This window comes from Parasteatoda tepidariorum, chromosome 5, assembly GCF_043381705.1.
Source record: "Parasteatoda tepidariorum isolate YZ-2023 chromosome 5, CAS_Ptep_4.0, whole genome shotgun sequence".
NCBI classification, from domain to species: domain Eukaryota; kingdom Metazoa; phylum Arthropoda; class Arachnida; order Araneae; family Theridiidae; genus Parasteatoda; species Parasteatoda tepidariorum.
In genome coordinates, this window is record NC_092208.1 from 13,307,412 (window position 1) to 13,322,676 (window position 15,265).

The 15,265-nt window shown below is 29.7% G+C and overlaps 1 protein-coding gene across 4 annotated transcripts in view; it reads right to left on the bottom strand.

The window, feature by feature from the left end:
• Positions 1-15,265, bottom strand: part of LOC107454048 (tubulin monoglutamylase TTLL4) — a 38,159-nt gene that overhangs the window by 15,309 nt on the left and 7,585 nt on the right. For all 4 annotated transcript variants that reach the window (XM_043044049.1, XM_043044047.2, XM_043044050.2 and 1 more), the window contains 6 exons: positions 10,590-10,700; positions 5,573-5,655; positions 4,179-4,370; positions 2,846-2,928; positions 2,647-2,775; positions 1,558-1,680 (listed from right to left, as the gene is read on the bottom strand). In XM_043044049.1, the coding sequence (XP_042899983.1) occupies positions 1,558-1,680; positions 2,647-2,775; positions 2,846-2,928; positions 4,179-4,370; positions 5,573-5,655; positions 10,590-10,700 (721 nt within the window). The remainder of the gene's footprint in view (positions 1-1,557; positions 1,681-2,646; positions 2,776-2,845; positions 2,929-4,178; positions 4,371-5,572; positions 5,656-10,589; positions 10,701-15,265) is intronic.

A 15,265-nucleotide genomic window follows, 5' to 3' on the forward strand; every position in this document is an offset into this window, starting at 1 on the left:
ATTACAGGTAGACAGGAGATATTCATAAAATACAGGAGTCTTCGTTAAAAAAGTGGGTCTGACAGTCAAATGACGAATGTCAATATCTGGATGGGCATTGGGAAAAAATGTTTTAATACAACATTATAAGGCATCTTTAAGTTTGAAGAGAATAATCACTTAATGATCCATTCGATTTCATAATAAATCCAAGTGATTTGTCAATCACTTTTTTAGCAGATATTGCTCAAGGTTTCCATATGGTTCTTATGATCAATGTTTCAAATTATGTATTTGAGTAATAATTTTTTGACCAACTTGATGAGCAATTATTTTCCAGTGAATTAGTGTGGTTCTGTAGATTGTTTCTTTCGCAGCCATTAATAAAGGATTTTCACACTGTTTTTAAAATCTCAATGTTTTAGTACAATGTCATTTCGTTGGAAAGATTAAGAGTCCAAATTGCAAGTTTTCAATGGTTATTGCTAAAATTTTTTAGATGGCTTTCAAAATCTACTTTTTACTGCTACATTGGAATTTCAAATCATGCATTTGAAGAACCACTTTATAGTGCGCTTGTTTTACGATGATATAATTGTAAACAAGATTTTCTTTATTGCATCGTCAACAAGCATTACTTTGGATTTACACATGATTTCTATAATTAAATTTTTTTTAAATTTATAATTAATTTTTTTTTAATAATCTTTCTCTATTGGTGACCCTTGACGTTGATATTGGTGACAATCTTCAGTGTTTTAAAACAGAGTGTACGAATTTTTTAAGAATAAAAATAGTTTTTTTGCGCTTCAGTGAAATACCACCGTAAACATAAAATTCCGGATTTTGTGTCTGTGATGCCAATTTTGTTTATCATAAAATAGTTGAGATAAGATAAAAATGATAGAAAAATTGGTCAAATATCAACAAAGTCAAACACAATTATATATTAAAAAAAAAAAGAGTAAACATTTGAAGGAAAAAAAAAACTACAGCTACAATTAGAAATTTTGAGAGGTCTATAGTTATATTGAAGGATTGGAAAATCATCATCGCAGTCTTGAAAGAAAGAAAGTATGATTGCCTTGATGGGCAAAAGTGAGAGAATATTTTATGTGATGCCAAAGCAAAAAATATTATTTTTTGTTATGTTAAAGCAAAATGAATGCTTTCTGTTATGTTGAATATAACAAATAACTATATGTCAATGTGTTTAGTTATTAATTTGAATTCTTTAAGTCTTTCAATCTGCTACTGAAGAGTTAATTTTTTTTAAACAATATTTTTATAAGCTTATGATAGAATAACAGACATTCGATATTTTTTTCAAGATTTAATACTATACAGACTTAAGTTTTTCAAGTAGAAATGATAGCAGAAACAGCAGTTGGAGAAAACATTTTTTAACCCTAAATTTTTTTTTTAGTAAATCAAGAACATTTAGTTTTAAATTTTATGCAGGTGTCCAGAAATTTAAACATTAAAACTATATCTAATACTCTTTTGGAAAAAATTATAAACATAAATTTCTGCATAAAGCAGAAAATATATTCTAAAGCGATAACTTAAGTGACTTACCACTTATGACCTTGACAAAGATTAACATCGTCATTGGACGTATAAGCAGAGCTCTTTTTGTTGATGCTGTAGTTTGTGAGATGAATGAATCTGTTAGCAAATGATTTATCAGACAATGAGTACCTAAAACAAAAACTTTCTTTTACTTACGTTTATAATTATACATTAAAGGAACAAAATAAAAGTAAAGCTAAACCACAAGGGAGATGCAGGCCACTGTATTTCTTCAATAATAAAAAAATAAATAAATAAACCAAACACATAAAAAGCTAAATTTATTACTACAGATCAGAGTTTACATTTTAGAAGTTTTGGTAATATCAGTGTTCCCTCTAAGTGGTTTGAAAAGGACAGGCTGTCTCGCCTGCGAATTGTTCCCATAAATGTGCCCCCCCCCCCCGNTAAATGCCCCCCCCCCCCGAGTCATTTTTGTAACAATAAGCCGCAATGCCTTAAAAACACAGCTTTATTTCATTTCTTTGAGAAAAGGTTATTTTGATAATGAGTGTGAAATATTTTACGAAATATACACAAAAAATAGTATATGTGTCATTGGAAAATTGAAGATCAAAATCAGTTATTACATGGCGGTGAAAGAGTAACCTTTCAATACTCAAAATTCTCTTTTATGTGAGAAAAAGCCTGCCCTTTTGTATTTCCAGGGAAGAAAACTCTAGTACTAGACAATATTTGAAGCAGTTTTTAGATCATAGTCAAAAGGTTTTTCTAGAATTTGTGTTCATAACTTTTCTTTCATATTTCTTTATTTACTATACAAAGGTTTTTACTTTTATACGGACCACAAAGCGAGCATTCCTACTCTTAGTGAAATCGATATTAAAATGGTTAAGAGCTCTTTCACAAGCTTTTAACAAAAACATAAATAAATAAACTGAAAACTACATTTAAAAATTGCTCTTTTTTAATTCAGCAGATCATCAAAATACCTTTTACATTAAAATTTGATGGCATTCCAGCTGTAGAAAAAATAATTTCTTCTAACACACATAACTTGTAACAGAATTTGAAAATTCCAAAAAAATGTTTTCTGAAATTTATATACTCCATTTTGATAATTAGGTAACTTACTTCTCAGATGCAAATCGAACAAGACCATCTTCAAAAAGATAAATTCTTAAAGGATTAAAGCTGGGAACCAAGACATAAAGACGCAAATCAAACTTGCTACCATTAATCAAATATGGATCACTGACATACCTAAAATGATAAATAAATAAATAAACACCAATAACACCATATAATTTTTAAATATCTATCTAAGATTTACCTCTGAACAACAGCAGGACGTGTTTTAGGCACTTGAGACCATTTATGTATCAGTTTAACTCCGGTACCACGAGCTGAAGCACACTGTCAATTGAATAAAAAAGAATTCAGTAAAATAAAAACATAAATTTTAATACATCTCAGATACAATAAGATTAAGTATTTTAACAATTGTTGGAAACTACTTCAAAAGTTTAAATTTTTGGAAATTAATCATTCAAATTTTTTAAAATTCATATTATGCGAGTACTTTCACATAAATAACAATGTAAACAAAACAATAAAACAATATGTGTTTCATAAAAGTGAACATTTAAAGTAGTTGTCAAGAATAAGTGCAATTTTATTTATGATATGTGTTAATTTCTAAAAAGTTTCATGTAGCACTAAGCAACGAAATACCGTTATTTANCAGTTATCCGGAATAGCGATGAACCCGATCGTTCCGGATAATCGGTTCCCTACTGTACCTCTATTTACATTTTACTGTAATATCTACTTATTTGACATGCTTAAAAACATGCAAACTCTATTAACATATAAAAAGAACGTAAAAGCCATTAGCATATGATATAGTTCTAATAAATTGGCTATACTTTTTACGAAAATTATTCTTCAAATTCCTAGACCCAGAAGCTTAAAAATAAATGTACTTCAAAAGGCAAACACCAACTATTTGCCAGAGATGGTCATTAAAAAGTAAATTAATACAGTCAAACCCCGCTATAGTGAATCTTAATGGGACTGAAATTTTGGTTCACTATATCCGTTACGCAGGCAATTTCACTAATAGCTCCCAAACTCCTCCCTTTTATTACATTATATTCATATAAATGACTGAAAAATATTATATAGTAGCAAAAAATGTTTTATTTTCATCACTCTTCGTCTTGCGTACAAATAAAAATTTGTAATCTTTAGCTGATGAGCAATCCTCAACATCAGATATGGAAACACTTCTCGCCTCTCAGATAATTTTTCCTGAATTTCTGTTATTCCATCTTTTAAACCTGGCATTCGAGCAATAAAAGCAGTTTCTATAGATGGTTTTAAAAATCGGTATATGCATTTATTTTGAAGTAGAAATTTCAAAATTATTACGGTGAAAATGGGGGGAAATCAGTCGAAAACAGAAAAAAGTTCATTATATCCAACTTCCTCAATTTTTTGGTTCACTATATCCACTAAAAATAACATTATAAGTGTATAGCAAGGCACGGGACCGAGCATTTCGTTCACTATATCCGGGAGATCACTATAAGCCGTGTTCACTATAGCGGGGTTTGACTGTATTTCAATGAACAATATTTGTCTTAATACAAATTTATATATACTGGTTTTTTAATCCAACATCGATCTGGATCTTCTTCCCATGTCTTTTTCAAAACTTTCATGTCGGCCGGAAGGACATAAGTATCTGGAAAAAATCCAAACACTTCTTTACCATACTTCTTTTGCATTCTTTTAATATTATTCCACAGTTTATCTTTTCGTCCAAGATGAAAACTGCCAGGATAATGATTAACCTAAAAATATAAATTCATGGTATAGTAAAAAGATATAAACTAGAATTCTACATGCTCTTAATAACCTTCATTTTGACCAAAAGAAATTTTATCTTAAACCTATTGATAAACAATACAGGCTTTAAAGTGAGAATTATACCTCAAAGTACTAGCAGCTCTTTTCTGACAACAGAATAACAAGAGTTGAAAGTCATTTATAAAACCAGGGAGCGTAGCCAAATCTTTCAAAAATAAATAAGCACTAAAAAATATTTTAAAGCACTATACACATCAACATAATGAAAGATAATTTTTTAAGAATTCACACGATCATGATAAAATGATTAGTTTCTGACATAAACAACTCTTTTCTTATTATATTAGCCAAAACAAAAAGATCGAGAGATTTTCCGTTCGATTTCAGAGGGTGGAAAATGGAAGCCTGATTGAGAATATCTATCTTGCAAAATGCAGCAGAGTTGCACAAGAGAGTGCAAGAATCTCACCGAATCCAGCCCAGCAGATGCGGATCTGCATGTTTTCCATCAAACTGGTTAAATGATTGTCGCTTTCATATGCTTAGTACTGACGGAATGCCGAAATCCATTGTGTCTGAATGAAGTGGGAAAACTGTGAATAGAACAATGTGAGAAAAAAAACAAAAAAAAAAAAACACTTTTCCATAATATGTGTCAAAAATAGACATGGTAAAAAAAAATCTCATTTTTAAAAAGAGAAAATTAAACAATTTTAAAAACACCAAATAAAAAAAGCACCTTCAAGGGCTTTAAAAAAAATAAAATAGGCACCTTTGAAAAACACTACACACCAGGAAAATACAGATCACATAATGAATTTTTCCAAAAAAATATTTTCTACCAGAAAAATAGATGTTTTGTTAAAACAACCATAGGATGTCATTTAAATAACTTTCTTCGTAAAATTTCCATCTCAATTGATGCTTTTTTAATGTTTTTTCTCTCTCTTTAAGATAAAAAAAAAAAAAAAACTAGAATTATTTGAAAAAAACTAAAAAACTAGAATTATAAATAATTGATTGACACATTTTCTAGAAACAAATTTTTTGTAAAAGAAATTTAATCTGTTGTAAAGGGTCGGTAACCTGATGTAGGGGAGAAAAAAGAATGAATTTATACATAGTTGAATAGGAAAATTTAAAAAGGTAAATAATTTAACCATCTTTTAAAATAGACTTTACTTACTTTTTGAAAACTTTTTATTCTTCGAAATGTCAGGCATTTAAGATGTTTTCCCCATGTACCCAGCCAATCCTCAGTTGTTTCAACTAGAAAATAGAACATTCTTTCACATTTATTGTCACAACTATGGTTGTTATTACCACATTATAACAAAATCTCTAGCAACATTTTCACATTAAAAAAAATTTTCAAGCTGAAAATTTTTCAAAACAATATTCACAATGAAATTTTTTAAACAAAACAACTTCTTTGGACATATTTTTACTAATACACAAAAATAAAATTACAATAAAATATTTAAAATAAATAATACTCTAAGCAAGTTTTCTGCAATACAGATATTACACCACAATTGTTACAAGTTAAGGCAATGCATTTATCAATCGGTATATCAGATTATCTTAAGCTAGTTGTAATGAAACTCACACTAGTATACTCTCCTATTAAAACTGGCAGAGACAATAAGGCACACTCAACTTTAGTTTCAGTAGAGTTAACTTGATGAGAATGATTTTAATAACAATGGAATATAATTTAGAGTCACAGTTATTACTACCATTCACGGAAATAGTAAAAGGGCTACTGTCTTAGTGCTTCTACCATGTTTTCTTCTTTCTTTGGGACAGTTTTAGGCACAATTGGCAGTCTTTCTTTTTTCACACTATCTTTTGGTGATTTTTTTTATCCAGAAAAATATTCCACAATAACTGCCCAGCATAATCGGCACAATTGATTGGCAAACAATGTTTGATAATAAATGCTGTAAATAGGACTGGGCTATAAAGCGATGCATCGCAAAATATAGATTTAATGCATATAGCGGCAAGCCGATATAATGACTTGTCTCAGGCGATGCATCAGAAATCTGATTAAACCGCCGGTAGTAACTTTCGTTTTAGGCGATGCATCAGAAATCTGATTTAAGACATAGGAATAAGACAACGCTTGTGGTTTAACATGTGAGGATCCTTGCCTACGCTAACGTTGTCACTGCACTGACGAAGAAGTGTTATGGTTTCGTCTAACTGCGGAGATGTTGATATCGTCTAGCTACGAAGACACTGTTAGTTTCGTGATGCAGAATGACGAAGAGTGAATTGAATCAGAGCTCCCGGTTTCGTGAGAGGATCAGCATTGAAATAGAATGCTATGCATAGTTGTGCCATTTTGATCTTTGGGATTTTACTTTACTTGAAGATTATTTTCAGCTGGACTTACATTATTTTGTGATTGCTGTGCACTTTATTTCGTCGGGATTTAACGTTTCTAGTAAATTATTTTCAGTGAGACTTTTGCTAAGTAGAGATGGTTTCGTTGTTCATTTTTTTGCCTGTCGGGATTTAACGATTCTTGTCAATTATTTTTAGTAGACCTGCTGTTACTTTGCGATCATTGTTATCTTAAATTTTCGTTCTGAATTCAATCTATTAATGAAAAGAAAATATTAATTAAAAAAAAAAGAATCTTCATTTTTTTAAAAAAAAAATTTTTCTGTTATTTTAAGCGATACAATTTAATAAGGGTATTTTGCATTTAACTTTGTTATAAAAAGTTAGTTTTATTATTTTTAAGCCAATAAATCTTCAGGCGTTTTTAATTATAAAAAAAAATTTGGCTATTAGTTAATAAAAATATATTTTTTAATTGAAAAAATATTTAAGCAATGTTTTGTCGTTTTTTAATCATTTAACAATAGTTATAAATATATATTTTTTAAAATTTTTTCAATGCTTGTTTGTTTCATAGTTTATTAGACAGTCAATATCATTTAAAAACAAATACATTCTTAGTAGATTTTATTTTCAAAAAGAAAATTATAAATAAATAAAAAGTTTCAATTAATTTTTACATTCATTAAGTATAGAATTTGACCATTAGTTAATACAACTTTATTATTTTAAATAAATAAATAAAAGAATGTCTAACAATGCTTCAAAAGAACGTTTTTTTTCAACGAATAATTTGAAAAATGTTTTACTAAAGCAAACATTGCTGTAGTTTATTTTTTCTTTTCATTTTTTTTTCTCCTTCTTTCTTTTAACTTTTAATACGTGTATGTAAAATATTTTGTTAAAGTTTCATTACTATTTTTAAAACAATAAATCTTAAGACTATTTTTTTAAAAAAAAGCACCTTTTAAGCCCTCAAATATTTTTAAGCACTATATACATTAACAAAATGTAAAATAATTTTCAAAGACTTTACATGATCATGATAAAATAATCAATTTCTGACAAAGAACTCTGTTAGATTATGTTAGCCATAATAAAAATATCAAAAGGCTTTTCGGTTTAATATCAAACAGCGAAAAATGAAGCCTGAAACTGAGAATATCTTGCAAAATGCAGCAGAGTTACACGTGAGAGTGGAAGAATCTTACTGAACCCTGTTCAGTAGACGCACATGTGGACTCGCAAGTATTTCATCAAACATGTAAAGTGAATGGCACTTTCATACGATATGGATCGACAGTATTACATGATCAAGAAAAAAATCTCTTTAAAACTTAGATGGTAATAAGTTTCTTCAACATTGTTAAAAGTAGCATAACTACCAACATATTCAGAGCATAACTATAAACGAAACAAAATTAAAAATTTTCTCAGTTACCACTAGATCAAAATGCTTGATAAAATATTATACTGCTGTTGAGTGATTCGTTTGTTCACTGATCTTCACCAAGCATACGTTTCAACTTAAAACTTGTTTATCTTCTGTGTGCTTGATGGATCACAATAGAAAGATTTGGACAATTTGATAGGCACCTCAGACGATCTACTCTTTTGATGCAAGCTAAAGTAGTAGTGCAACTGCGCGGGATTTAGCAGCACAATAAAAGCAGAAAAATCGGAAGATGATTAAAAAACTGGTAACTGGAATAGTTGGTGGCTATGTAATATCTGTCCGCAAGATGCTTTCAATAATAACAAAGATTTATGTTACTAATTTACGGTGACAAAAACAAATAATCAATGTAATTTTTTATTGAATACGTAATTTTCTTTTAATTCTAATATTATGGACAATATTCTCGCATTTTGTTGGAGGGGGGGGGGAGAGAATACACTAATTATTTCTTTTATCGCGTTTTACAAATCATCCTCACATTAAAATAAACAAACAAATATCATGAAATCAGTTGCAGTAATTACCGGACAACAGAATCATGCAACTTGTCAGAGAGGGGTTACTTAAATTAATGTTTCACCATTTGATTGCTTTAATAAATAATATGGTATTAAAAATATCTGGTTTTAAAAACAATGTAGAAATCAAAAGCAATAACTACAAAAAAAATGTGACTGAACCATTGCCTTAAAAGGAGAGGAACAAATGCGCAATTCGCACTTCCCAATCACCTAAAAAATATATTGGGATTTCTAAAAGTCACGTGAAAATCAATGTCAATAACTGCTGAAAATACAATCAAAATGAAGTTATGATATTGGCATAAATTGAGTGCTGTAAAAGGTGATTATTTAAATGCGCAATTCAAATTTTACTTGCAAATTTCTGCAGAAAGCAAACCAAAATTATTTACTTCCCAAAAGAAAAATCTTTCTGCAAGAACTCTTTCTGTAAGAAGAAGTTCTGCGACAAAGTCGCAATGATTTTGACACGGGGCATGTCATCATGAATAAAAATAAGTGCTCATTAGTAACCAAATACATTTTACTCAAATGGCACTATAACTGTAAAAATCATACATGTGTATATGCAAGCATATATAAGTTAATAATACTAAAAAAACACATGCCTGAAATACAGAAGTAGATTTAAAAGAAATGCCAAATTTAGAGGATACCGAAGCTTGCACAGATTGGAGGATTCTTGATTTTTATGTGTTGGCAATAAGCACCCTTTCTTGGTAAGACTGTCAGTATTTGGCAGAAAATATAACACAGCCAAACACTGACAGTCTTAACGAAGAATGGCACTCCTCAGTATTCAAATCTTTTATCAGTTTTAAAATCCATTGTATATGTTCTTCCCCATCTTGCTAGAAATCAACTATGCAAATGTTCGCATTTCATAAAACAAATAATTTTCTATTAGATCACCAAAGAGAACAATGATAACTTTTTTTTTAAAAATTATTTCTACAACATGTAATACAACAGTCCATAATAAAGATGGCCAAAACTATTAACAAAACTAAAATTAAAATATATACTAAACCTGAAAATATATAAATCTGATAGAATTTAATCAATTTTAAATAGAAGTTTTGGAGCATTTTAGAACTTGAAATAATTGAATTCTGTTTCAATATAGGGTGGGACGGTGTAAATATAGAGTTTGACAATTATTTATACAGTAGGGAACCGATTATCCGGAACGATCGGGATCATCGCTATTCCGGATAACTGATTTTTCCGGTTTTCTGAATTGCTACAAAAAGACGTTTTTTTATTGTTAAACCCAACTAAAAAACCCTCAAATATTAGGAAATAATCTTAAAAAGAAGAAAAAACGATGAAGTAATACAGTAATGATTATTTCTAAAATGATGGTATGGTAAACATCTTTCAAAAAAGAAAGAAAAATCCTAAAATGTTATGAGATTTTATTTTTTTTTTTTTAAAATTGCGGGAAAATTTACCGAGTTTCGTTCCGGTTTTCTGATTTCCGGATAACGGGTTCTGTACTGTATAAACAAAACATCTTATTTAAAATAGACAAAATTTATTAGTTGTAGTGGTGTGATCGTCAAAACCATCTAGTGCACCTCTTCAAGCTGTTTACGAATTTAAAACACATTTTTCTTATTAAAAAATAAATAAATTATTACTTACAAATTAATTAGAATTGTGTATTTTGGTAAAATTTATAGTTATAATAAAAAAAATTAATACAAAATAGAAACACATTACAATATACAAATTAATTTTCCATTAAATTAAATTTATAAAAGGCACAATAAAATTGAATAAACAGGAAGATCAAAGATGAACAGATAGCACCAGGTAGTAAAAAATTCTTTTTTCCTTAAGTAAATTAAAATTTCAATTTTACTCACTATCCACTAATTGAAATCCACATTTCAGAACAGTTTCACGAATTAAGACCGGCGTGATAGTAGAAAGCTTCCACTTCATCACTGTTAGGACGTCTTCCGGTAGTTTTTCAACTGTAAAAGCAAAATATATTTAAAATACAAAAATCTAAATTTCATTACAGCTGAGTGTAAGAAAAATGAATTAGTTATACAAGGTGTTACAAAACAGTAAGAAGTATTTATTATACCTTGACAAAACAAACACCACTCAGGATGCAAAGCAAAAAAGGAAGCTTCCTTTTATGGAGTGACTGAAATGTTACTTCTTGGAAAACTTATCACTCAGCTGCATTTCAAAATAAAAATTGTTCTGCATGGGCTTTGGTTGTTCTATGATATAAACTGCTTTTTGAGTACTTTCGGCTAGGGTTTGACACAGTATATGATTCACAAATATGTTAAACAAATAAATTTTTAACAAAATGGCTTAGTCTATAAATGGAAATCACACTTAGATGTTTAAAATTCACCTAAGAAATATCATGCATGATTGGCATGGCTTTTTTCAATTTCTTTTAGTTCTTGGTATTCAATCTCATTATCTTATGCCCTAATTCTTTCCCTAAAAAGGAATAGCCATTAACTAGACTTAGATAATAAAAAAAAAAATTCAACAAAAAATAAGCACCCTTTAAGCAATCAAAAAAAATTTTAAGCAGAACAAAAATATTAGGATATGCACGCTAATAAATTTTTTAGTTGTTGAAAGTACTTTATACATACCAGGGGTCTGTCCAGACATTTTGTGAAAGGTCCTGTTTTTATAAAATTGTGAAAAGTTACTCGTAATTTGTGAATATAAAATAAACGTTAAGTCACATTCTTTCAACGAAGGTCCTGCTTTTATGAATTTCTGCAAATAGGGTCCGGTTATTGCAAAAAACTTTTTTTAAGGAGTTTTTAAATTGTAAATAGATACAAGATTATGCTCAGCACTGTAAAATTATAATTAAAAAAAATTCGATTTCCAAAAAAAAAAAGAAACAGCAATTGTTGCTTCTAAATTAGAGGTGCAACACACAAATATTTGGTATTTAGCCTATATTGCTGAACGAAGAATATTTATTTCGGACAAATAATGGAATAGTCTGCCGAATACAAAACTTAATTTGTTTACATCCATCTTTCTTGTTTTCCCCGCTGGGCAGTGTTTATACGATTAATAAAACAATAATGAAGATAATCAAATTTGTGTAGGGTCCGTTTTTATGAATAGATATGTTGTGAAGGGTTCGTTAACGGACCCAATTTCTTCTAAACAGACCCCTGCATACATTAACAAAATGCAAAATAATTTTCTAAGTTTAACATGTCCATGATAAAATATCTAGTTTCTGACAAATTCCTTTCATTATTATATTCTTCTTCTTGGCACTACAACCATTTACCGTCCAAGGCCACCTCAGTTTACAGTAATGAAACTTTAAAGAAAAACAGCCTAATGCAGTCATGTCAAAGATACGGCCCGCGATATGTCACAGAAAGAAGAATCAAGTTTTTTTTGAGCTTTTAGACTTCACTCGATTCCTCTACAGAAGTTTTAAAATGTGCACACTACATTTAAAAGTAATTTCAAGGGCAGCGCGTGCCTAGACAAGCGAGAGAGATAGACAGTAACGACATTTCTTAGCAACAGGCGAAATCTTTGACTGGAATATACTTAGCAGCACAACTACGGATGGCGCTCCTGCACATGGCTGGCAATCATTCGGGCATTGTAACTAAATTAAAACAGAAAACATCAGGGAATTTTGTGGGATTTCCCTGTATAATTCATCAGGAATCATTGGCATCCAAGCATTTAAAAATGGACCATGCCATGCTACTCATAATTAAAATAGTAAATTTTATAAGGAGCAGAGGACTAAATCACCGACAGTTAAGACAGTTTTTACAAGATTTGGGCGAAAATTTTTTTGATGTCCCTTATTTCCCTGAAGTTCGTTGGCTCAGTCGAGGAGTAGTTTTAGAAAGATTTTTTGCATTACGTGACCCTATTCAAGCTTTTGTGTAAGAAAAAGGCAACCCAATTGATTATGACAATGATTGGTGGATAGATTGTGTCTTTTTGGTAGATATGAATCAACACTTGACTGATCTGAATGCAAAGTTACAGGGTAAAAATCTGATTGTCACTCAAATGTATTCAAGCCTTTGAAACTAAGTCCCTCATTTAAAATCATTTGGCACAGTGAACCAAAAAAAATTGGATCAGTATTCTCAACTTCTGCAAAATCTGATCACGGAATTCCCAATTTTCAACAATCCATTCAATTTTGAAGCTTCACAGGCACCAGTTCATTTGCAAATGGAGTTGATAAATCTTCAATCGAACAGTATTTTGAAAGAAAAATTTAAAGAGGTTAACGTTCTTACATTTCATACACAATATTTCAAGAGTTTGGATAACTACCCAGAATTAAAAAAGCATGCAGCATGCATTCTGAAAACAAGAGAAGTCAGGTATCTGGATTCTCGAGCTCAAAATAATTACCATCTTTTAAAACTTTGATATGATTTTTAACAACCGTATATTATATACCATATAATTAGATAAATGTTATAATCAGTACATTTTTTTTATTTGAATCTGGCCTGCCTACACATTCTAAATTTAATATATGGTCCTCTGCAAAATTGAGTTTGACACCTCTGGCCTAATGCTTCAGATAGTACCTACTATATTTATTGTTCTCATTAAACTAATTANCGTTGTAACTAAATTAAAACAGAAAACATCAGGGAATTTTGTGGGATTTCCCTGTATAATTCATCAGGAATCATTGGCATCCAAGCATTTAAAAATGGACCATGTCATGCTACCTATAATTAAAATAGTAAATTTTATAAGGAGCAGAGGACTAAATCACAGACAGTTCAGGCAGTTTTTACAAGATTTGGGCAAAAATTTTTTTGATGTCCCTTATTTCCCCGAAGTTCATTGGCTCAGTCGAGGAGTAGTTTTAAAAAGATTTTTTGCATTACGTGACCCTATTCAAGCTTTCGTGTAAGAAAAAGGCAACCCAATTGATTATGACAATGATTTGTGGATTGATTGTGTCTTTTTGGTAGATATAAATTAACACTTGACTGCTGAATGTAAAGTTACAGGGTAAAAATCTGATTGTCACTCAAATGTATTCAAGCCTTTGAAACAAAGTCCCTCATTTAAAATCATTAGCCAGTGAACCAAAAAAAATTGGATCAGTATTCTCAACTTCTGAAAAATCTGATCACGGAATTCAACAATCGTTTTGAAGACTTCCACAAGATGAATGAAAAGGAATTCCCAATTTTCAACAATCCATTCAATTTTGAAGCTTCACAGGCACTAGTTCAAATCTTCAATCGGACAGTATTTTGAAAGAAAAATTTAAAGAGGTTAACGTTCTTAGAGTTTGGATAACTACCCGGAATTAAAAAAGCATGCAGCACACATTCTGAAAACAAGAGAAGTCAGGTATCTGGATTCTCGAGCTCAAAATAATTACCAGGGATCTGTCTAGGTTTTTGTGAAAGGTACCTATTTTGTGAAAATTTAGACATAATTTGTGAAAAATTATAAATTATATTAAAAAATCAATACAAAAATAACATTTTAAGAAAAAGTATTTTGTGAAACTACCGTTTTACCTAAAATTGAATTTGTGAAGGTACCGCTAAACGGTAGTAAATTCGGCATGGACAGACCCCTGATTACCATCTTTTATAACTTTGATATGATTTTTAACAACCGTATATTATATACCATATAATTAGATAAATAAAATGCTATAATCAGTAAATTTTTTTTATTTGAATCTGGCCCGCCTAAACATTCTAAATTTAATATATGGCCCTCTGCAAAATTGAGTTTGACACCTCTGTCCTAATGCTTCAGATAGTACCTACTATATTTATTGTTTTCATTAAACTAATTAACGCCCAAACCAATATAATAATTAGAATTTTAAATGTCTTCCACCATTCCATAAAAGTCTTTTTGGACACGTTTCTCAAAAAGTTAAGGATGTGCCTTTTAGCCATGAATTATTCCCTATATTAACTCAGAACTAATAGATAGAACTCATACTCAGACCATATTAACTCAGAACTAATAGAAATTATTATATTTGACCATTACATATACAGGGTACCTGCTACATTTCAGATTTTCAAATTCATGAAATTTAATGACTTTCAATGACTAATTCGAAGAATTTCTCATAACGTAACAAAGTTACTATTTTTACTGACAAAAACACAACAATACATTTAAAAAAGCATTATAATAACATTAATTGAAATGATAGGTATAACCAAAACTGTTGTATTCTGCATTTTCATTAGATTTTAAATTTAAAAAAAAGAGTAAAGAAAGAGTTGAAGCAATTGAATAGCTGGAAAAAATATAAAGGCAAATTTTTTTTCCTACAGAATTATATTCTAAAGATACTTTTCTTGTTCATCGGAAAGGCAAGAAATACTCCTGCTTTTTATGTTCTCAATTCGGAATAAAAAAAAACTCGCCAATGACTGACTCAGCTAGGATTTTAAATAGATAAAATAAAAAAAATTATAATAAAAATTCTAAAATCATAGAAGTTTATAAGATAATTTACTCTAGAAATGACATTTTTCTTTCATTTTTGAAAGAA